The 24,415-nt window shown below is 45.1% G+C and overlaps 1 protein-coding gene across 1 annotated transcript in view; it reads left to right on the top strand.

Annotated features, from left to right (window-relative positions):
- The first annotated feature begins 15,327 nt into the window (after positions 1-15,327).
- The window catches only part of PLPP7 (phospholipid phosphatase 7 (inactive)), a 42,185-nt gene continuing 33,097 nt past the window's right edge, over positions 15,328-24,415 (top strand). Inside the window, exon 1 of the mRNA XM_073640703.1 lies at positions 15,328-15,879. Within this exon, the coding sequence (XP_073496804.1) occupies positions 15,405-15,879 (475 nt within the window). The 5' untranslated portion in view covers positions 15,328-15,404. The remainder of the gene's footprint in view (positions 15,880-24,415) is intronic.

Genomic DNA, 24,415 nt, shown 5'->3' with positions numbered 1-24,415 from the left:
GGGGGGGGGTTGATGAGGGAGATGATCCCTGTGATGCAATTCCTTCTAGTCCTTATCTTCCTGCCCGATAATACTCTGCACTGTTAGTGCAGGGAGTTGCCTTCTGTCAGATCCAAATAACAAGTTCCCCACATTCCCCCTGGGGCTCTGCTAAAACACTCCCTGTCTCCTGTGACTGTGTTAACCCCTCTAGTTGCTGGATGCTTCTGAAGCACAACACTTCTTCTGCATGTCACATCAAGACACCCATACTGTTAACAGTTATGATGGAGCACAAAGTCTCTGGCTACCCCAGCTGGCTGTGGGCGTCCCTCCTGTCTGCACTTGTCGGAGGCCAGCACCATGCACGGGACATCGGCGGTGCAATGATGTCACTGCATCACACCGCCAGCATCCACTGCGAGAATGGACAGAAGAGGAGACAGATGCTGAGGAGGATGAGGTGAGTATAGAGATTTTTTTTGTGGGGTACAATCACACTATATAGAGCGCTGTGAGTTGGACCATCATAGTATATAAGGGGCTGAGGGGTGGACCACCATACTATATAGTGTAATGTTGGGGGTCCATCATACTATATAGGATCTGTGAGGTGTACCATCATAATATATAAGGAGCTGTGGGATGGACAATCATACTATATAGGAGGTGTTGGGGGGACAATCATACTGTATAGGGGGCTGTGATGTGGACCAACATACTATATAGGGGGATGGGGGGACAGTCATACAGTATTGGGACTGTGGGGGACCTTCATAGTGTATGGAGGATCTATCATACTGTGTGGGGTGGCTGTGGTGGATATTATACTGTGTGTAGGTCTATGGGGTACATTATACTATGTTGGGGGCTGTGATGACCATACTGTATGGGATGGTTATGGGGGATATCATACTGTATGGGGGCTGTGGGGACTATGTAGGGGTCTGTTAATAATAATAATAATCTTTTTATTTATATGGCGCCAACATATTCCGCTTTACAATTCAGACAATTTACAGACATTATCGGCACTGTCCCCAATGGGGATAGTATCGATAATCTAGTTTCTCTATCACTATGTCTTTGGAGTGTGGGCGGAAACCCATGCAAACACGGGTAGAATATACAAGCTCCTTGCAGATGTTGTCCTTGGTGGGATTTGAACCCAGGACCCCAGCGCTGCAAGGCTGCAATGCTAACCACTGAGCCACAGTGCTGCCCCATGTGGTGCCTCTCATACTGTATATTGGGGGCTGTGGTGGATACCACCATACTGTATGGGAGGCTGTGGTGACAATCTTACTTTGTGGGGTGCTGCGGGCATCATACTTTGTGTAGGGTTTGTGGGGTAATCATACTTTGTGGAGACATAATAATCTATTTGGGTCATGAAAGGGGTATCATAGTGAGTGAGATCACTTAGGGGCTTCGTAAGGGCAAAATAACTAAGTGCTGGAATACATTTCCTTCTCTGTTTCTTAAAAAGTTGGGAGATATGCCCTTCTTTGAATGTGACATGACAGGACTTTTTCTATGGGCCGCCTGTTATTTCGATGTACTCCCCTGCTCAGGAGCCTTATTACAATAAAGAGGCACTGAGGGTGATTATTATAAGAAGGCACAATGGGGAGGATCGTTATCATTTTAGGGGAATCATGTAGACATTATTATTAATATAAGAAAGCACAGGGTATATTTTTATTATAAGGAGGTACAGGGTTATTATTATAAGAGGTCAAGGGGAATTTTTATAAGGTATCACAAGTTGTGGTTTGTGTAGAGGTGGTGTAATGTAAGGAGGGTCCTGGAAAATCAGTAAAGTCAAAATGCCAGTGTGTTGCATTTTGCATGGACGAGTTATGGATGGAAGAAGAGGTCATGGTGGTCTGGACCGAATGAAAACAATCAGTGAGAACGGCACTGGTGAGAAGCTGCACAATATGCTCATATATGGTCTGCAGAGCACTGGTGTAACATTGATATCACCATTATATGGTCACTGTATGGTGGCAATATTAGTCTTGGTACAGTATTTTTGGTTAAAGTAGTTTTCCAAGCTTGAAGTTACAGTCTGCATTGAGTCTATGTGATTGCAGACTTCATAATCCTCACAGAGCTCGCACGCTGTGAGGATTCTCCAGCGCCAGCGCTGGGAGTTGGTGATCATGTGCTGTGGCGTAATTTGATCAGCATTGACCCTGAAGCAAAAGCTGTAATGGGGCCCCCAATTATTGCAAGTCTTTAATAGCATTGGTCTTTTCATATAAGCCAAAGGGGACTTTTGGGGCCCCCTAGGCTCCAGGGCCCGGGTGCCATTGCAACCCCATCACCTACTGTAGTTACACCCCTGATCATGTGACTGCAAGTATTGGCCTCACTCAATACTTGTGAAATTAGCAAAACCGAGTACATTTAGTTGGAATGTGGCCGGAGGTGTGAAAATCCCATAATTGTGGTCACATGACTCCCTCTCCCAATGCCGGCACTGGAGACTCTTCAGTGTGCGCTATGAGGATACATAGACTTTAACCTCAACTCCTTTAATGATCAGTTATGGTGGTATTATCAATATTGTATATGATTGTAATATTTGGTTATGGTTTGTTGGCATTTGTCTGTTTGTCTGTAATATTGCAATATTATTATTTTGATATTATACTGTATTTTGCAGAAAAAAGTGCATCTTATAATCCGAAAAATACGGTAATTATTTAATCTTATACAGCAATATTATTGGTATTATTAGAAATATTGGTCTTGTAGTAAATGTTGATTTCTTCCAGGCAGGGTAATATTAGTAATATATTCCCATTTTGTGCCCAGGGGCGGGGACAGCGTGGGCCTTTGTGATTTCAAATGCCAGGGCTGAATTTCAGTCCCAGTCCGTCCCTGGTAGACCCCATATGTCAAACTCTTGCACACAAATTTGGCCACAGGGTGAGTATATTTGGTCTGCGATGCCAGGCTACTACCCCGCCATCATCACACTTTCAACTATATCTGCATCCTAGATGAAGAGACTGGAGCAGCGGGGGAACAGGCAAAGGTATTTTATTTTTTTAATGTGGGGCCTATTATACTGTATGGAGGACTATGTGGGGCCCATTATACTGTATGGAGGATTATGTGGGGCCCATTATACTGTATGGAGGACTATGTGGGGCCCATTATACTGTATGGAGGACTATGTAGGGCCCATTATACTGTATGGGGGACTATGTGGGCCCATTATACTGTAAGGAGGACTATGTGGGGCCCATTATACTGTATGGAGGACTATGTGGGGCCCATTATTCTGTATGGAGGACTATGTGGGGCCCATTATACTGTATGGGGGACTATGTGGGCCCATTATACTGTAAGGAGGACTATGTGGGGCCCATTATACTGTATGGAGGACTATGTGGGGCCCATTATACTGTATGGGGGACTATGTGGGCCCATTATACTGTATGGAGGGCTATGTGGGGCCCATTATTCTGTATGGATGACTATGTGGGTGTCACGCTGTCTCTGTATACTGGAGGTAGGGGGCCTAAGCTGACCCTAAGCTGGGGCCCTGACTAATCCCTCAACCTGGAGGTACTGTTAAAGGTACAGAGGTCCAGGCCGCCAGCGTAACCCCTACCTCCTGAGGATCCCTGCACCTAAGTAATCTAGTCCTGAGAAGGACCCCGATCACAACAAAAGGGGACAAATAATAATATGCCCACACACAGTACTTAGACGAACGAGACAGTACAAGGGAAAAACCAAAACCACCTTGCATACAAAAACTACACAACTACAACAGAGGGAACACCAACGGGAAAGGAGATAAATGATAAAGCGAGGAAGGGAAAAAACACTTCAAATACATTTATCTCTGAAACTCCAAATACCACGATCCGCTCTGTTAGTCTGTATGAAATGCTTTCACCGACACTTCCCTAACAGACCAGCAGGCATTTGAAGGAGTCTCACTACAGCAGCATTGATTGCAGCTGGGTGAGGCTGGACCTTGTCTAGCACAGAGAGAGAGAGAATTAACTCCCTCACTGCCGAAAAACACAAAGCACCAAAAAGTCAGCTGCGAGAAGTCAGGCTCTGTAATCGTGACGATCTTCGTGGCGACACACCCGTGACAGTACCCCCCCTTCTACGAGGGGCCTCCGGACCCTCAGTGCCAGGTTTATCCGGGTGAGTCGTGTGGAAGGCCCGAACTAATCGGTCTGCGTTAATATCCGACGCAGGAACCCACATCCTCTCCTCAGGACCATACCCTTTCCAATGAACCAGGTACTGAAGGGACCGGCGATTAAAGCGTGAATCGATGACCCTCGATACCTGGAACTCCAAGTTACCCTTGACCACCACTGGAGGGGGAGGTAAAGGTGACGGTACCACCGGCGCCACATACCTCTTAAGCAACGATCTGTGGAACACGTTGTGAATTTTAAACGTAGGGGGGAGGTCAAGACGGAATGCCACCGGATTAATAATAGAACTGATTCTGTACGGCCCGATGAACCTGGGACCCAGTTTCCAGGAGGGAACCTTAAGTTTTATATTCCTGGTAGACAACCATACCCGATCGTTCACACTCAGGTCCGGACCAGACACTCTCCTCCTATCAGCCATACGTTTGTATCGGTTCCCCATAGTATTCAGATTCTTCAGCACCCCTCTCCATACTGAAGCGAGTGATGAGGAAAATCGTTCCTCCTCAGGAACCCCCGAAGAGCCCCCCCTACTGAAAGTACAAAACTGGGGGTGAAAACCATATGCCCCAAAAAACGGGGACTTACCAGTGGACTCGCTCCGCCTATTATTAAGAGCAAACTCTGCCAGAGGTAAGAAAGAAGCCCAGTCCTCCTGGTTCTCTGACACAAAACACCGGAGATATGTCTCCAATCTCTGGTTCATACGTTCCGTCTGACCATTGGTCTGAGGATGAAAAGCCGATGAGAACGACAAATGCATCCCCCGCCGTGCACAAAACGCCTTCCAGAACTTGGACACAAACTGAGACCCCCGATCAGACACCACCTCGGAGGGTACCCCGTGAAGCCTCACAATCTCCCCAATGAACACCTGCGCAAGAGTTTTAGCATTAGGGAGAGCCGGAAGAGCGATAAAATGTGCCATCTTGCTGAACCTGTCCACTACAACGAGTATGACCGTTTTACCCGAAGACGGAGGGAGGTCCGTAATAAAGTCCATAGACAGATGAGTCCAAGGACGCTCCGGGATCTTCAAAGGTAAGAGGGCCCCAGACGGACGGGTATGTGAGGTCTTAGAGCGCGCACAAACCCCACAGGACGCGACAAAAGTTACCACCTCCTTATGTAAGTTAGGCCACCAAAACCGACGCGAGAGGAGATCCACAGTTGCTTTACTCCCCGGGTGTCCTGCAAAAACTGAGTTATGGTGTGCCTCGATCACCTTTTGTCGCAACTGATCTGGAACAAACAGTCTCCCCGGAGGTCCAACAGGGGCGTCCCCCTGAGCCTCCAATACCTCCTCCTCCAGCTCAGAGCATACTGCCGAAACACCACCCCCTCCTGAAGGATAGGAATCGGGTCGTCCGTATTCCCGGCCCCAGGGAAACTACGAGATAAAGCATCCGCCTTTACATTTTTTGACCCAGGACGATATGTAACGACAAAATTAAACCTGGTAAAAAACAATGACCACCTAGCTTGTCTGGGATTCAGACGTTTCGCGGACTCCAGATATAGCAGGTTCTTGTGATCGGTGATGACGGTGACCGGATGGACTGCCCCCTCCAAAAAATGGCGCCACTCCTCAAAAGCTAACTTAATGGCCAAGAGTTCCCTATTGCCGACATCGTAATTCCTCTCAGCGGACGACAATTTTTTAGAGAAAAAGGCGCACGGATGCCACTTACCAGGGGACCAACCTTGTGACAATACTGCTCCCACCCCTACCTCGGAAGCGTCTACCTCTACAATGAATGGCTGTGACGCATCAGGTTGAATGAGTATGGGTGCCGAGGCAAAACATTTTTTCAAGGAGGAGAATGCTTGACAAGCCTTGTCAGACCACCTAGAAAAATCCGTCCCCTTTTTAGTCATGTCTGTGAGAGGCTTAACCATGGACGAGAAATTACGAATGAACTTCCGGTAATAATTAGCAAACCCCAGGAAACGTTGTAGTGCCTTAAGATTCTCTGGCCAATCCCACTCAAGAACTGCCCGCACTTTCCCAGGGTCCATACGAAAACCGGACGCTGAAACCAGGAAGCCTAAAAACTGGAGTTCCTGTACGGCGAACACACACTTTTCCCATTTGGCATACAGTTTATTATCCCGCAAGATCTGTAACACCTGCCTAACGTGCTCCTGATGAGACACCAGATCCGGCAAGTAAATTAAGATATCATCCAGATATATGACAACAAACTGTCCCACCAGGCGGCGAAAAATGTCATTAACAAAGTGTTGGAACACCGCCGGGGCATTAGTCAGACCGAATGGCATGACAAGGTTCTCATAATGCCCCTCCGGAGTGTTAAACGCCGTCTTCCACTCATCCCCCTCCTTCATCCTAATCAGATTGTACGCCCCCCTGAGATCCAACTTAGAGAACCATTTGGCGCCCACGATCTGATTAAAGAGATCGGGAATAAGTGGGAGCGGATACGGATCTCGGACCGTAATCCGATTAAGTTCACGGAAATCCAGGCAAGGGCGTAGGCCTCCATCTTTCTTCTTAACAAAGAAGAACCCCGCAGCCACCGGTGAAGATGAAGGTCTAATATGCCCCTTAGCCAGACTTTCTGAAATATAATCCTTCATGGCCTGCCTCTCAGGACCAGAAAGGTTATACAACCTAGCTTTAGGTAACTTGGCCTCAGGGAGCAGTTTTACAGAACAGTCATACTCGCGATGAGGAGGTAGTTCCTGACACCCTTTCTCCGAGAATACATCCTCAAAGTCCGCCAGAAATGGAGGTAAGACCCAAGGAGTAACTGCACCGATGACCGTGTTCATGCAGTTTTTATTACAGAATTTACTCCATTGGCTTATCTCTCTGGTTTGCCAATTAATAACCGGGTTATGCTTAGTTAACCAAGGAAGGCCCAACACTATAGGAGTGGGAAGACCCTCCAACACGTAGCAAGACAACAGTTCTTTATGTATCGCCCCCACTTGAAGTTTTACGTCATGCACAGCTTGCAAAAAACTTCCCTGACCGAGAGGCCTGGCATCGATCGAGAATATGGGGATGGGTTTAGCCAACTCACTCAATCGCATACCTTGAACCCGGGCAAACCGAGCATCAACCAGATTAGCCCCGGCCCCACTATCAAGAAGAACAGATATCCTCTCAGTTCTCGTACCCACCACCACCTCCGCCGGTACGAGAAACTGAGACGAACCTAGGGACGAAATACCTACTCCCAGATTGCCGTCCACCACACAACCTGGGATCAACAGTTTTCCGACGACTCTTCACTCTGCAAGGGACGGAATGGACACCCCCCAATAAAATGTCCCTTTCTCCCGCAGAAGAAACACCTTCCTGTCTTATGGCGCACCACCGGTCCCCTCCCCCGAAATGATGTCCCTCCTAATTGCATAGGCTCCTCTGGACTGACCAGGGGAACCACCATATGAGGGGACCTTGTAGGAGGTGGAGTCATCACAGGGGGTAGAGTTATCCCGCACCTCTCCCGAAGCCGTCTGTCAACGCGAATAGCAAGGGCCATAGCGGCTTCCAGTGACGCGAGAGAGTCATACTGTGCCAACACATCCTGTAATTTGTCGGATAAACCTTGACAAAACTGGCTCCTAAAAGCCGGGTCATTCCACTGGGTGTCCGTGGCCCACCTACGGAACTCCGAACAGAATTCCTCTGCCGGACGATCTCCCTGCTGGATCCTACGTAACTTAGACTCAGCAAGGGAGATCCGATCTGGGTCATCATATACGAGTCCCAGAGCAGCGAAAAACCTATCCACTGACTGGAGAGCAGGGGAGCCCGGGGGAAGAGAGAACGCCCAAGATTGTGGGTCCCCTTGTAGGAGCGAGATGACAATTCCCACCCTTTGTTCTTCACTCCCCGATGACCGAGGCCGCAGCCGAAAGTACAACTTGCATGCCTCCCGAAAAACAAAAAACTTGTCCCGCCCCCCAGTGAACCTGTCAGGGAGAGCTACTTTAGGTTCTGGTCTGGCTTGCTCCCGAGGATACAAAACCTTGGACCTAACGTCCGCCAGCTCCATGGACAAACTCTGCAACTGCCGAGCTAGACCGGCTACTGGATCCATGGTAGCTGGAGAAAAACTAAGTGGGTCGGTGAAAATGTCACGCTGTCTCTGTATACTGGAGGTAGGGGGCCTAAGCTGACCCTAAGCTGGGGCCCTGACTAATCCCTCAACCTGGAGGTACTGTTAAAGGTACAGAGGTCCAGGCCGCTAGCGTAACCCCTACCTCCTGAGGATCCCTGCACCTAAGTAATCTAGTCCTGAGAAGGACCCCGATCACAACAAAAGGGGACAAATAATAATATGCCCACACACAGTACTTAGACGAACGAGACAGTACAAGGGAAAAACCAAAACCACCTTGCATACAAAAACTACACAACTACAACAGAGGGAACACCAACGGGAAAGGAGATAAATGATAAAGCGAGGAAGGGAAAAAACACTTCAAATACACTTATCTCTGAAACTCCAAATACCACGATCCGCTCTGTTAGTCTGCATGAAATGCTTTCACCGACACTTCCCTAACAGACCAGCAGGCATTTGAAGGAGTCTCACTACAGCAGCATTGATTGCAGCTGGGTGAGGCTGGACCTTGTCTAGCACAGAGAGAGAGAGAATTAACTCCCTCACTGCCGAAAAACACAAAGCACCAAAAAGTCAGCTGCGAGAAGTCAGGCTGTGTAATTGTGACGATCTTCTTGGCGACACACCCGTGACAGTGGGGCCCATTATTCTGTATGGAGGACTATGTGGGGCCCATTATACTGTATGGAGGACTATGTGGGGCCCATTATACTGTATGGAGGACTATGTGGGGCCCATTATTCTGTATGGAGGGCTATGTGGGGCCCATTATACTGTATGGAGGACTATGTGGGCCCATTATACTGTATGGAGCACTATGTGGGCCCATTATTCTGTATGGAGGACTATGTGGGGCCCATTATTCTGTATTGAATACTCTGTGGGGCCCATTATACTGTATGGAGGACTATGTGGAGCACATTATTCTGTATGGAGGACTATGTGGAGCCCATTATACTGTATGGAGGACTATGTGGGACCATTATACTGTATGGAGCACTATATGTGGCCATTATACTGTTTGGAGCACTATATGGCCATTATACTGCATGGAGGACTATGTGGGGCCCATTATACTGTATGGAGCACTATGTGGGCCCATTATTCTGTATGGAGGACTATGTGGGCCCATTATACTGTATGGAGGACTATGTGGGGCCATTATACTGTATGGAGCACTATGTGGGGCCCATTATACTGTATGGAGGACTATGTGGGGCCCATTATACTGTATGGAGGACTATGTGGGGCCATTATACTGTATGGAGGACTATGTGGGGCCCATTATACTGTATGGAGGACTATGTGGGGCCCATTATACTGTATGGAGGACTATGTGGGGCCCATGATACTGTATGGGGGACTATGTGGGCCCATTATACTGTAAGGAGGACTATGTGGGGCCCATTATACTGTATGGAGGACTATGTGGGGCCCATTATTCTGTATGGAGGACTATGTGGGGCCCATTATACTGTATGGGGGACTATGTGGGCCCATTATACTGTATGGAGGACTATGTGGGGCCCATTATACTGTATGGAGGACTATGTGGGGCCCATTATTCTGTATCGAGGACTATGTGGGGCCCATTATGCTGTATGGAGGGCTATGTGGGGCCCATTATACTGTATAGAGGACTATGTGGGGCCCATTATACTGTATGGAGGGCTATGTGGGGCCCATTATACTGTATGGAGCACTATGTGGGCCCATTATTCTGTATGGAGGACTATGTGGGGCCCATTATTCTGTATGGAGGATTATGTGGGGCCCATTATTCTGTATGGAGGACTATGTGGGGCCCATTATACTGTATGGAGGACGATGTGGGGCCCATTATACTGTATGGAGGACTATGTGGGGCCCATTATTCTGTATGGAGGGCTATGTGGGGCCCATTATACTGTATGGAGGACTATGTGGGCCCATTATACTGTATGGAGCACTATGTGGGCCCATTATTCTGTATGGAGGACTATGTGGGGCCCATTATTCTGTATTGAATACTATGTGGGGCCCATTATACTGTATGGAGGACTATGTGGAGCACATTATTCTGTATGGAGGACTATGTGGAGCCCATTATACTGTATGGAGGACTATGTGGGACCATTATACTGTATGGAGCACTATATGTGGCCATTATACTGTTTGGAGCACTATATGGCCATTATACTGCATGGAGGACTATGTGGGGCCCATTATACTGTATGGAGCACTATGTGGGCCCATTATTCTGTATGGAGGACTATGTGGGCCCATTATACTGTATGGAGGACTATGTGGGGCCATTATACTGTATGGAGCACTATGTGGGGCCATTAAACTGTATGGAGGACTATTTTACACCTGGAAGACCACTGTTATGTGGCCTTTAACCCCTTCATGACCTGGCCATTTTTTTCCATTTTTGTGTTTCCGTTTTTTGCTCCCCTTCTTCCCAGAACCAGAACTTTTTTATTGTACTTTTGAATGACATCACTGGTTTTACCATATAGTGTACTGGAAAACAGGAAAAAAATTCCAAGTGCGATGAAATTGCAAAATAAGTGCAATTCCACAGTTTTTTTTTTTACCATGTTCACTCATTTCTAAAACTGACCTGTCATTATTATTCTCCAGGTTATTACGAATTCGTAGACAACATGTATAGGTTCTTTTTTATTTAAGTGGTGAAACAAAAATCCAAAGTTTCTTTTAAAAAAAAAAAAAAAATGGCGCCATTTTCCGAGAACCGTAGTGTCTCCGTTTTTCGGGATCTGGGGCCGAGTGAGGGCTTATTTTTTGCGCGCCGAGGTTACGTTTTTATTGATACCATTTTGGGGTACATATGATGTTTTGATCGCCTGTTATTGCATTTTATTGCAATTTAGTGGCAACCAAAAAAACATAATTCTGGTGTTTTGAATTTTTTTCTCGTTACGCTGTTTACCGATTGGATTAATTATTTTTATATATTAATAGATTGGGCGATTGTGAATGCGGAGATATCAAATATGTGTATACTTGATTTTTTTCATTGTTTTATTTTGAATGGGGCGAAAGGGGGGTGATTTAAACTTTTATATATTGTTATTTTTTTTATATTTTTAAAAACATTTTTTTTTTACTTTTTGTATGCTTCAATAGTCTCAATGGGAAACTAGAAGCTGCGATAGTCTGATCGCCTGTGTGTAGCAGAATTGCTCCCTGGCAATGACAACTGCAGGGGTCTCCTACAGACCCCGGGTTGTCATGCCAACCCATCGGCGACCTTATGACGGCGTCGCCGATGGGCAGGATTAATGACGCACTTCTGGTAAGCACGCGTTAAATGCCGCTGTCAGAGATTGACAGCGGTATTTAACTAGTTAACAACTGTGAGTGGATCGCGATTCCACCCGCGGCTGTTAGGGGCACATGACCGCTGTACAGATCCGCTGTCATGTGCCGGAAAGGTGCAGGCTCAGCGCCGGAGCCCACACCAAAGGGAGGGACCCGACATGTGTCGTAATAGTACGGCACATGTCAGAAAGGGGTTGATCTTCTTTACTAACCCAAGTGGCCACACAAGTGGTAGCACATAGGCGCATAATTGTACTATAGATACTCAGAGAAAACCAGAATGACCAGAAGACTAACTGCATAGCTAGAGAAATGGCTGAAGGAGTATGAAGTGCAGCTCTGAAGCTTCCTGGGTGTGACCGGACGAGTGATCTGTGATCTATCTCTCATGCCAGTATAGATAGTGTGGATCCCCCCCACTCATAATGTTTCCGTACGAAGTGGAGATGAGGAACCCACAGAGTTTCCAGTCTGCTCCCATTTGCTTTTCTACATTAGAAGCTGGATCTCACAGTATTCACCTATAAGCGAATTCACCGCTGATTACAGCGAACGATGGCCGGTCAGATAATGGCGGCTAATGCAGTTACACACCATTATAATAAGTCAGCTGCTGTATAATTATATAATGTCCGGAGATCCCTGGAGTTCCTCAATGTAATCAAATACCTGGAGGAACAGGGACTAATCAGATCATCACTGACAAGATATATTGGGATTATGTACATTGCTCTCTGTTATCAGCCAGTCCCAGCTAGGTAATATGCTGTGTACTTCAGGGGTTACAGCCTCTACATTCAGACACAAATGTTCTCATTCACTGACAGCAAGCAAAAGATTACACAAACCTACAAATAACTGAGTACTTTAAGTCGCTGCCTCTTATAATCGATACCTGAACTGTGCCCACTGCAATAATAGATAACAGTCATTGCAGCCCCGTGTGCAGCGAATTGTAAATCCCAGAATACAGCATTATCAAAACATTCAGAATTTAATCACCAGTGGATTATGGCAATGTGATTAAAATGAGGGGAGAAGATGCTGAGCTGTGGTAAAATCTCTGCCAGGATCAGATGGACTGCAAGAGGCAAACTCAGGAGGAAAACCTCTAGAGCTGCACTCACTATTCTGCTGGTGCAGTCACCATGTACATACATTACATCACTTATCCTGTACTGATCCTGAGTTACATCCTGTATTATACTCCAGAGCTGCACTCACTATTCTGCTGGTGCAGTCACTGTGTCCATACATTACATTACTGATCCTGTACTGATCCTGAGTTACATCCTGTATTATACTCCAGAGCTGCACTCACTATTCTGCTGGTGTAGTCACTGTGTACATACATTACATTACTGATCCTGTACTGATCCTGAGTTACATCCTGTATTATACTCCAGAGCTGCACTCACTATTCTGCTGGTGCAGTCACTGTGTACATACATTACATTACTGATCCTGTACTGATCCTGAGTTACATCCTGTATTATACTCCAGAGCTGCACTTACTATTCTGCTGGTGTAGTCACTGTGTCCATACATATTATTGATCCTGAGTTACACCCTGTATTATACTCCAGAGCTGCACTCACTATTCTGCTGGTGCAGTCACTGTGTACATACATTACATTACTGATCCTGTACTGATCCTGAGTTACATCCTGTATTATACTCCAGAGCTGCACTTACTATTCTACTGGTGCAGTCACTGTGTACATACATTACATTACTGATCCTGAGTTATATCCTGTATTATACCCCAGAGCTGCACTCACTATTCTGCTAGTGCAGTCACTGTGTACATACATTACATTACTTATCCTGTACTGATCCTGAGTTACATCCTGTATTATACCCCAGAGCTTCACTCACTATTCGGCTGGTGCAGTCACTGTGTACATACATTACATTACTGATCCTGTACTAACACTGAGTTACATCCTGTATTATACTCCAGAGCTGCACTCACTATTCTGCTGGTGCAGTCACTGTGTACATACATTACATTACTGATCCTGTACTGATCCTGAGTTACATCCTGTATTATACTCCAGAGCTGCACTTACTATTCTGTTGGTGCAGTCACCATGTACATACATTACATGTCCTGTACTGATCCTGATTTACACCCTGTATTATACTCCAGAGCTGCACTCACTATTCTGCTGGTGCAGTCACTGTGTACATATATTACATTACTTCTCCTGTACTGGTCGTGAGTTAGATCCTGTATTATACTCCAGAGCTGCACTCACTATTCTGCTTGTGCAGTCACTGTGTACTTACATTACTGATCCTGTACTGATCCTGAGTTACATCCTGTATTATACTCCAGAGCTGCACTCACTATTCTGCTGGTGCAGTCACTGTGTACATACTTTACATTACTGATCCTGAGTTATATCCTGTATTATACTCCAGAGCCGCACTCCCTATTCTGCTGCTGCAGTCACTGTGTACATACATTACATTACTTATCCTGTACTGATCCTGAGTTACATCCTGTATTATACCCCAGAGCTTCACTCACTATTCTGCTGCTGCAGTCACTGTGTACATACATTACATTACTTATCCTCTACTGATCCTGAGTTACATCCTGTATTATACTCCGGAGCTGCACTCACTATTCTGCTGGTGCAGTCACTGTGTACATACATTACATTACTTATCCTGTACTGATCCTGAGTTACATCCTGTATTATACTCCAGAGCTTCACTCACTATTCTGCTGGTGCAGTCACTGTGTACATACATTACATTACTGGTCCTGTACTGATCCTGAGTTACATCCTGTATTATACTCCTGAGCTGCATTCACTAATCTGCTGGTGCAATCACTGTGTACATACATTACATTACTGATCCTGTACTGATCCTGAGTTACATCCTGTATTATACTCCAGAGCTGCACTCACTATTCTGCTGGTGCAGTCACTGTGTACATACATTACATTACTGATCCTGAGTTACATCCTGTATTATACTCCTGAACTGCATTCACTATTCTGCTGGTTACTATTAGAAACCGTCAGCAAGCTTGTGGACAATTGGACTTTACCTAAAATCAAAATCACAAGGGCAAGCTCTGAGGAGACACTGAACAAGCAGGGCATGCTGAGAGATTTTAGCGCTTAAGCTGCATTGAAGCCTTCATGTTTTATGGTTTAGCCCTTTAATTGTCCAGTTTGGGTGTAGTTTTTTGGGGCTGCATTGTACAGTTGCTGGCCGCCCTCACCTCTAATGTCTCCTGTCCTATAAAGTCATCCTTTTAGTTCTATCAGCTTCTGGGAAAGCTGGGTGACAACCAAAATGCAAATTTGTCCTTCAGGAGCTATGAGAGCTCCCTGGGCAATCGCGCCATAAGAAGTCATCCTGGCGGCCATATTGGTTGTCACCCAGCTTTCCCCAAAATAAGATATAGATAAACCCTGAACTAACACGACCCTCGCTGAGCCGGGCAGCTGCCTCTGTTCATCAGCACGTCATATGAGCTACAGAGCTGGCACCAACCAGTGACTACAAATCCCAGAATCCTTGTGCCGATGGTTTAAATAACCCAGGGGGCCATGTCCGGCCTCAGGTTACTTTCCAAGTGTCTCACTCCCCATTGGACGGCTCAGCCGCCGGGGCCCCTGTGATAGGTAGACGTGTCAGGGGCCGTCAGGACTGTGGATAAACACACAGGGCACTCTGCCTTCACTAAATATAACCCGGGACATGTGGTAGGAGCAGTCAGACCGCCCTGCTCGTACAACAAAGCTTCTCCAGTGCCCGCCGCCTCTTTATGCCCACAGCTTTGGGGGGTTCTGTGAAGATGCCAGCCCCCCAGAGACGGCCTCGAGCCCGGGACCGAAACAACGTGCTGGCCAGACCGGAGTTCATGTCTCTGAACCAGCCGACAACTTCACCCCAGGAGGGCAGAGGCTTTAACAGGAAGCAAAGTGGGCAGTATGGTGGTAACGCCACTGAGGGTGCCCGCGAGAGGCGGCAGAGCCAGCAGCTACCAGAGGAAGACTGCATGCAGCTCAACCCGTCCTTCAAAGGCATCGCCTGGAACTCACTCATGGCCATTGATATAGCCATGTCTAAAAGGCTGGGTGTCTGTGCCCACAGCACGTCATCATGGGGCAGCGCCCGCTCTATGGTCAAACTCATCGGGATAACTAGCCATGGCTTCCCCTGGATCCTGGGAACGGTGATCTGCCTGTGGAACAGCAATACGTTGGCCGGTCAAGAGGTCCTGGTGAACCTGCTGCTGGGTAAGACATGGCATCCAACCTCTGAAAAGTGGGCATGGTTGGCACTGGGCATGTGCTCTGGATAATCGGTGCCAGCCACCTTGCCTCGGCCGGGATATTTAGATACAGGGCAATGAACTTGTCCTTTGCCCCTGGTGAAAAAGCTCTAGCTATGGACCTGCTTCCAGATCTACCTCTGCTTGCTGGCAGTGAACGTTGTTCATTTACATACTGAACTAGTCCTGCTCTCAGCTGAGGGTTTGTTACAATATATCCAGTCTATATAACCCTCTAAACACATCAGCAGCACAAATCTCTCTCCTGCGACAGTTTGTTACAATGTATCAGTCTGGATTCCACAGAGGATTGTGTACACTGGATACCACTGGAACAAACCCTCAGATGTGAGAAGTATAAGGCCACGGCCCCACTATCAGTATTCAGTCAGCATTTTTTCTCAGGAGTGGGAGCCAAAACCAGGTGAGGAACAATCAGAGAAAAGGTAGAATAGAAACAAGTCACCAATTCTACATTTATCACCCACTCCTGGTTTTGGCTCCCACTCCTGACTGAACACTGACCAAATACTGATAGTGGGGCCGTGGCCTTAGGTCTGTACACGTTTTTAGCCTCTGACTGTAAACTAGAATGTTCCTATTCACTGACAGCAAGCAAAGATCTAAAGAATAATGAGGAATTGAAACAGAAAGTTACAGAATTTTAGATTTTTCAGTAATTCAAGCGTGGCCCTCTTGTGATTTGGAAAAAGTTGGGTAACAACCATTATGGCTGCCATGACATCTACAGAGCCTGGCAGCCTTTACCCGACAGCCTTGGGACCGGACCAGCTGCTGGTCAAGTAATGGACTCGCACATACAGTAAGTGACATCAGAATGCTTTATTCTCTAGTCACATCCCAAGCTGCATTTACAGCAGTGCATTGTGAGAGGTCAGACTACAGTTACACTACGGGGACAGCTCTAGATGTGAATAGAGAGGAGTATCCACAAAGTAGAGTTGTGATCTGTGACATCCCTCTGATCATGGACACAGGGCATCTCTCCACCTTGTATGTTATATTCATGGGGCAGAGATGATAAGCGTCAGCCACACACCTCCGCCTCCGATTATCTCCAGGAGAAGCAGAAGCCTCAGGCTGATATCTAATATCTGTGTCCATCCTAGTGAGGCCTAGAGCTGACTGATCACACAGTAACCTCTAAATCCACTCTGCCCCTTTAAGTCAACATCCAGCAATGACATCATCCAGGTGCCTGTGACATCACAGCAGAGCGGCACAACAATCATTGCTACGCTACCTGTGAGTCTACCACGTAGGCACAGAACAAGACCCTTCCCCAGGTTTTCTTTGTTCACTCTCAGGACTTCGTGCAACTGCAAACTGCACCCAAAAGATCTGCACTAGAAGAACAAGAGCCTGCGTAATAGGGTGAAGTGGCCAAATCCAAGCAGTGCCATCCAACTGCCTGAGAAACCCTTACATTGGTCATACAACAGTGCCTTCTGCCCATACATAGTGTCCACGTAACAGCACCATATTATATAGTAACATATAGTGGCCAAATAAAAGTGCATACTGCTCCCCACATGGCAGTGCCACATAGTACTCACATAACAGCACCATATTATACAATACTTACATAACATCACCATATAGTGGCCACATAAAAGTGCATACTCACATACAGTACTCAAATAAAAGTGCTATATAATGTCTACATACTAGAACCATATAGCGCCCACATAACAGTGCCATAGAGTACTCTCATAACATTTCTATACATTGTCTATATAGCAGTGCCATAAAGTGCTCACATAACAGTCCTATATAGTACTCATATAACAGATCCATATTTTGTAATGCCTAACAGTGTCACATAGTAGCCACATAAAAGTGCATACTGCTTCACATAATAGTGCAACATAGTACTCAAATACCAGTTTTATATTAAAGTCCAACATAACAGTATCATACAATACCCACAAAACTGCCTTATAGTTTTTATATACATTGCAGTTTTTCCATATATTGTCCATATAACAGTGCCATATACTGTCCAACTAACAGTGCCATATATTGTCTATATAACAGTGCATTATATTGTCCATATTACAGTGCCATATATTGTCCATATAACAAAACCATATATTGTCCATATAACAGTGCCATATATTGTCCACCTCAGTGCCATATATTGTCCACATAACAGTGCCATATTGTCCATATAACAGTGCCATATATTGTCCACCTAACGGTGCCATATATTGTCCATATAACAGTCCCATATATTGAGCTTCCTAACAGTGCCATATATTGTCCACCTAACAGTGCCATATATTGTCCACATAACAGTGTCATATATTGTCCATATAACAGAGCCATATATTATCCTTATAACAGTGCCATATATTGTCCACCTAACAGTGCCATATATTGTCCACCTAACAGTGCCTTATATTGTCCATATAACAGTGCCATATATTGTCCATAACAGTGGCATATATTGTCCACCTAACAGTGCCATATATTGTCCATATAACAGTGCCATATATTGTCCATATAACAGAGCCATATATTATCCTTATAACAGTGCCATATATTGTCCACCTAACAGTGCCATATATTGTCCATATAACGGTGCCATATATTGTCCATATAACAGCCATATATTATCCTTATAACAGTGCCATATATTGTCCACCTAACAGTGCCATATATTGTCCATATAACAGTGCCATATATTGTCCATAACAGTGGCATATATTGTCCACCTAACAGTGCCAAATATTGTCCATATAACAATGCCATATACTGTCAACCTAATAGTGCCATATATTGTCCATATAACAGTGCCATATATTGTCCATATAACAGTGCCATATACTGTCTACCTAATAGTGCCATATATTGTCCATATAACAGTGCCATATATTGTCCATATAATAGTGCCATATATTGTCCACATAACAGTGCCATATACTATCCACCTAACAGTGCCATGTACTGTCCACCTAACAGTGCCATATACTGTCCACCTAACAGTGCCATATACTGTCCACCTAACAGTGCCATATACTGTCCACCTAACAGTGCCATATTTTGTCCATATAACAGTGCCATATATTGTCCATATGACAGTGCCATATATTGTCCACCTAACAGTGCCACATTCTGTCCACCTAACAATGCCATATACTGTCCATATGACAGTGCTATATACTGTCCATATAACAATGCCATATACTGTCCATATGACAGTGCCATATATTGTCCATATAACAGTGCCATATACTGTCCATATAACAGTGCCATGTATTGTCCATATGACAGTGCCATATATTGTCCACCTAACAGTGCCATATACTGTCCACCTAACAGTGCCACATACTGTCCACCTAACAGTGCCATATATTGCCCACCTAACAGTGCCATATATTGTCCACCTAACAGTGCCATATAGTTTCCACATAACAGTGCCATATATTGTCCACCTAACAGTGCCATATATTGTCCATATAACAGTGCCATATACTGTCCACCTAACAGTGCCATATATTGTCCATATACCAGTGCCATATATTGTCCATATAACACCGCCATATACTGTCCACCTAACAGTGCCATATACTGTCCACCTAACAGTGCCATATATTGTCCATATAACAGAGCCATATATTATCCTTATAACAGTGCCATATATTGTCCATATGACAGTGCCATATATTGTCCACCTAACAGTGCCATATATTGTCCATATGACAGTGCCATATACTGTCCACCTAACAGTGCCATATATTGTCCATATAACAGAGCCATATATTATCCTTATAACAGTGCCATATATTGTCCATATGACAGTGCCATATATTGTCCACCTAACAGTGCCATATATTGTCCACCCAACAGTGCCACATACTGTCCACCTAACAGTGCCATATATTGTCCATATAACAGTGCCATACAGTTAGGTCCATATATATTTGGACAGAGACAACATTTTTCTAATTTTGGTTCTAGACATTACCACAATCAGGGGCGTACATAGAAGTCATGGGGCCCCATAGCAGAAGCTCTAATTGGGCACCCCACCCTACAAAAAATAAATATTTGTCTGTGTCACAGAAGAGCAGATCTCATAACTTTCCAGCCTTTACATAGTAATTTACCTCCTTCTGAAGTCGTAAATTCCTCCTTCATTGCCCCCATAAAGTATGATGCCAACAAAAGTGCCCCCCAAACAGTATGATACCCCTATGGTGCATTCCTCCACATGCACAGTATAATGACCCTATTGTACCCCACTTCAACTCCCACGGCAAAGTATGGTGACCCTAACACAGTATAATCCCCCAACTGTGAACCCCACAGAGCCCTCCATACACTCTCATTGCCCCCACACAGCCCTCCAAAGAGTATAATGGCCCCCACACAGCCCTCCAAACAGTATAATGACCCCACACAAACCTTCACACTGTATAATTGCTTTCATACAGTATAATGGCCCCCCACATAGCCCTCAAAATATTATAATGGCCCCACATAGCCTTCCATATAGTATAATGCACCACCAATAATCTTCCATATAGTATAATGCTCCCCCCATAAACCTCCATATAGTATAATGCGCCCCCCATAATCCTCCATATAGTATAATGAACTTTCCATGGTCCTCCATAGAATACAATGCACTCCCCATAGTCCTCCATACAGTATATTACACACCCCATAGGGTAAAATGCAGCCCCCATATAGTATAATGCACGCCACAGTCCTGCAGTATTATGGGCACCACGTACTCACTGATTTTAAAATACTGTATATTTTAAATAAGCCGAGGCCCCTAATTTTACCACATGAAAATGGGAAAACCTATTGACTTGAGTATAAGCCTAGGATGGGAAATGCAGCAGCTACTGGTAAATTTCCCCATCCTCGTATGTGTTGCCCCCTCAATCCCACAATCCCTGGTATGTGTGGCCCCCACAATCCCTGGTATGTGTGGCCCCCTCAATCCCACAATCCCTGGTATGTGTGCCCCCCTCAATCCCACAATCCCTGGTATGTGTGGCCTCCTCAATCCCCAAATCCTGGTAAGTGTGGCCTCCTCAATCCCCAAATCCTGGTATGTGTGGCCTCCTCAATCCCCCAATCCTGGTATGTGTGGCCTCCTCAATCCCCCAATCCTGGTATTTGTGGTCTCCTCAATCCCCCAATCCTGGTATGTGTGGCCTCCTCAATCCTCCAATCCTGGTATGTGTGGCCTCCTCAACCCCTCAATCCTGGTATGTGTGGCCTCCTCAATCCCCAAATCCTGGTATGTGTGGCCTCCTCATTCCCCAAATCCTGGTATGTGTGGCCTCCTCAATCCCCAAATCCTGGTATGTGTGGCCTCTTCAATCCCCCAATCCTGGTATGTGTGGCCTCCTCAACCCCTCAATCCTGGTATGTGTGGCCTCCTCAACCCCTCAATCCTGGTATGTGTGGCCTCCTCAACCCCTCAATCCTGGTATGTGTGGCCTCCTCAATCCCCTAATCCTGGTATGTGTGGCCTCCTCAATCCCCCAATCCTGGTATGTGTGGACTCCTCAACCCCCCAATCCTGGTATGTGTGGCCTTTTCAATCCCCAAATCCTGGTATGTGTGGCCTCCTCAACCCCCCAATCCTGGTATGTGTGGCCTCCTCAATCCCCCATTCCTGGTATGTGTGGCCTCCTCAATCCCCCATTCCTGGTATGTGTGGCCTCCTCAATCCCCAAATCCTGGTATGTGTGGCCTCCTCAATCCCCCAATCCTGGTATGTGTGGCCTCCTCAATCCCCCAATCCTGGTATGTGTGGCCTCCTCAACCCCTCAATCCTGGTATGTGTGGCCTCCTCAACCCCTCAATCCTGGTATGTGTGGCCTCCTCAATCCCCAAATCCTTGTATGTGTGGCCTCCTCAATCCCCCAATCCTGGTATGTGTGGCCTCCTCAATCCCCCAATCCTGGTATGTGTGGCCTCCTCAATCCCCCAATCCTGGTATGTGTGGCCTCCTCAACCCCTCAATCCTGGTATGTGTGGCCTCCTCAATCCCCCAATCCTGGTATTTGTGGCCTCCTCAACCCCTCAATCCTGGTATGTGTGGCCTCCTCAACCCCCAATCCTGGTATGTGTCGCCTCCTCAATCCCCCAATCCTGGTATGTGTGGCCTCCTCAACCCCCCAATCCTGATATGTGTGGCCTTTTCAATCCCCAAATCCTGGTATGTGTGGCCTCCTCAATCCCCAAATCCTGATATGTGTGGCCTCCTCAACCCCCCAATCCTGGTATGTGTGGCCTCCTCAATCCCCCATTCCTGGTATGTGTGGCCTCCTCAATCCCCCATTCCTGGTATGTGTGGCCTCCTCAATCCCCCAATCCTGGTATGTGTGGTCTCCTCAACCCCTCAATCCTGGTATGTGTGGCCTCCTCAATCCCCAAATCTTGGTATGTGTGGTCTCCTCAATCCCCCAATCCTGGTATGTGTGGCCTCCTCAATCCCTCATTCCTGGTATGTGTGGCCTCCTCAATCCCCTGAAGGTCCCTTGAAAAGCAGGGTGGCACATGTTAAGGAGCTGAAACTCCTAAACCCTTCATCCAATTTTAATGTGGATACCCTCAAATGAAAGCTGAAAGTCTGAACTTCAACTGCATCTGAATTGTTTTGTTTAAAATTCATTGTGGTAATGTCTAGAACCAAAATTATAAAAATTTTGTCTCTGTCCAAATATATATGGACCTAACTGTATATTGTCCATATAACAGTGCGATATATTGTCCATATGACAGTGCCATATATTGTCCACCTAACAGTGCCATATACTGTCCACCTAGCAATGACATACAGTACAGACCAAAAGTTTGGACACACCTTCTCATTTAAAGATTTTTCTGTATTTTCATGTCTATGAAAATTGTACATTCACACTGAAGGCATCAAAACTATGAATTAACACATGTGGAATTATATACTTAACAAAAAAGTGTGAAACAACTGAAAATATGTCTTATATTCTAGGTTCTTCAAAGTAGCCACCTTTTGCTTTGATGACTGCTTTTGGTCTGTACTGTACAAGAATATAACTATAATACTGCCCCCTATGTGCAAGAATATGACTGCTATAATACTGCTCCTATGTACAACAATATAACTACTATAATACTGCCCCTATGTACTAGAATTTAACTACTATTATACTGCCCCCTATGTACAAGAATATAACAACTATAATACTGCTCCTATGTACAAGAATATAACTACTATAATACTGCCCCTATGTACTAGAATTTAACTACTATTATACTGCCCCCTATGTACAAGAATATAACAACTATAATACTGCCCCTATGTACAAGAATATAACTACTATAATACTGCCCCCTATGTACAAGAATATAACTACTATAATACTACTCCTATGTACAAGAATATAACTACTTTAATACTGCCCCTATGTGCTAGAATTTAACTACTATTATACTGCCTCCTATGTACAAGAATATAGCTACTATAATACAGCCCCCTATGTGCAAGAATATAACTTCTATAATACTGCTCCTATGTACAAGAATATAACTACTATAATACTGCCCCCTATGTACAAGAATATAACTACTATAATACTGCCCCCTATGTACAAGAATATAACTACTATAATACTGCCCCCTATGTGCAAGAATATAACTGCTATAATACTGCTCCTATGTACAAGAATATAACTACTATAATACTGCCCCTATGTACTAGAATTTAACTACTATTATACTGCCTCCTATGTACAAGAATATAACTACTATAATACTGCTCCTATGTACAAGAATATAACTACTATAATACAGCCTCCTATGTGCTAGAATATAACTACTATAATACTGCCCCCTATGTGCAAGAATATAACTGCTATAATACTGCTCCTATGTACAAGAATAGAACTACTATAATACTGCCCCTATGTACAAGAATATAACTACTATAATACTGCCCACTATGTACAAGAATATAACTACTATAATACTACCCCCTATGTACAAGAATATAACTACTATAATACTGCCCCTTATGTGCAAGAATATAACTGCTATAATACTGCTCCTATGTACAAGAATATAACTAATATAATACTGCCCCTATGTACTAGATTATAACTACTATAATACTGCTCCTGTGTACAAGAATATAACTAATATAATACTTCTATGTGCAAGAATATAACTGCTATAATACTGCTCCTATGTATAAGAATATAACTACTATAATTCTGCTCCTATGTACAAGAATATAACTACTATAATACTGCTCCTGTGTACAAGAATATAACTGCTCCTATGTACAAGAATATAACTACTATAATACTGCTCCTGTGTACAAGAATATAACTACTATAACACTGCTCCTATGTACAGGAATATAACTTCTATAATACTGCTCCTCTGTACAAGAATATAACTACTATAATACTGCCTCCTATGTACAAGAATATAACTATAATACTGCCCCCTATGTGCAAGAATATAAA

This window comes from Phyllobates terribilis, unplaced genomic scaffold (genome assembly GCF_046119375.1).
Source record: "Phyllobates terribilis strain yellow unplaced genomic scaffold, ASM4611937v1 Scaffold_7__3_contigs__length_470593459, whole genome shotgun sequence".
Taxonomy (NCBI): Eukaryota; Metazoa; Chordata; class Amphibia; order Anura; family Dendrobatidae; genus Phyllobates; species Phyllobates terribilis.
This window is presented reverse-complemented; position numbering and strand designations above follow the sequence as displayed.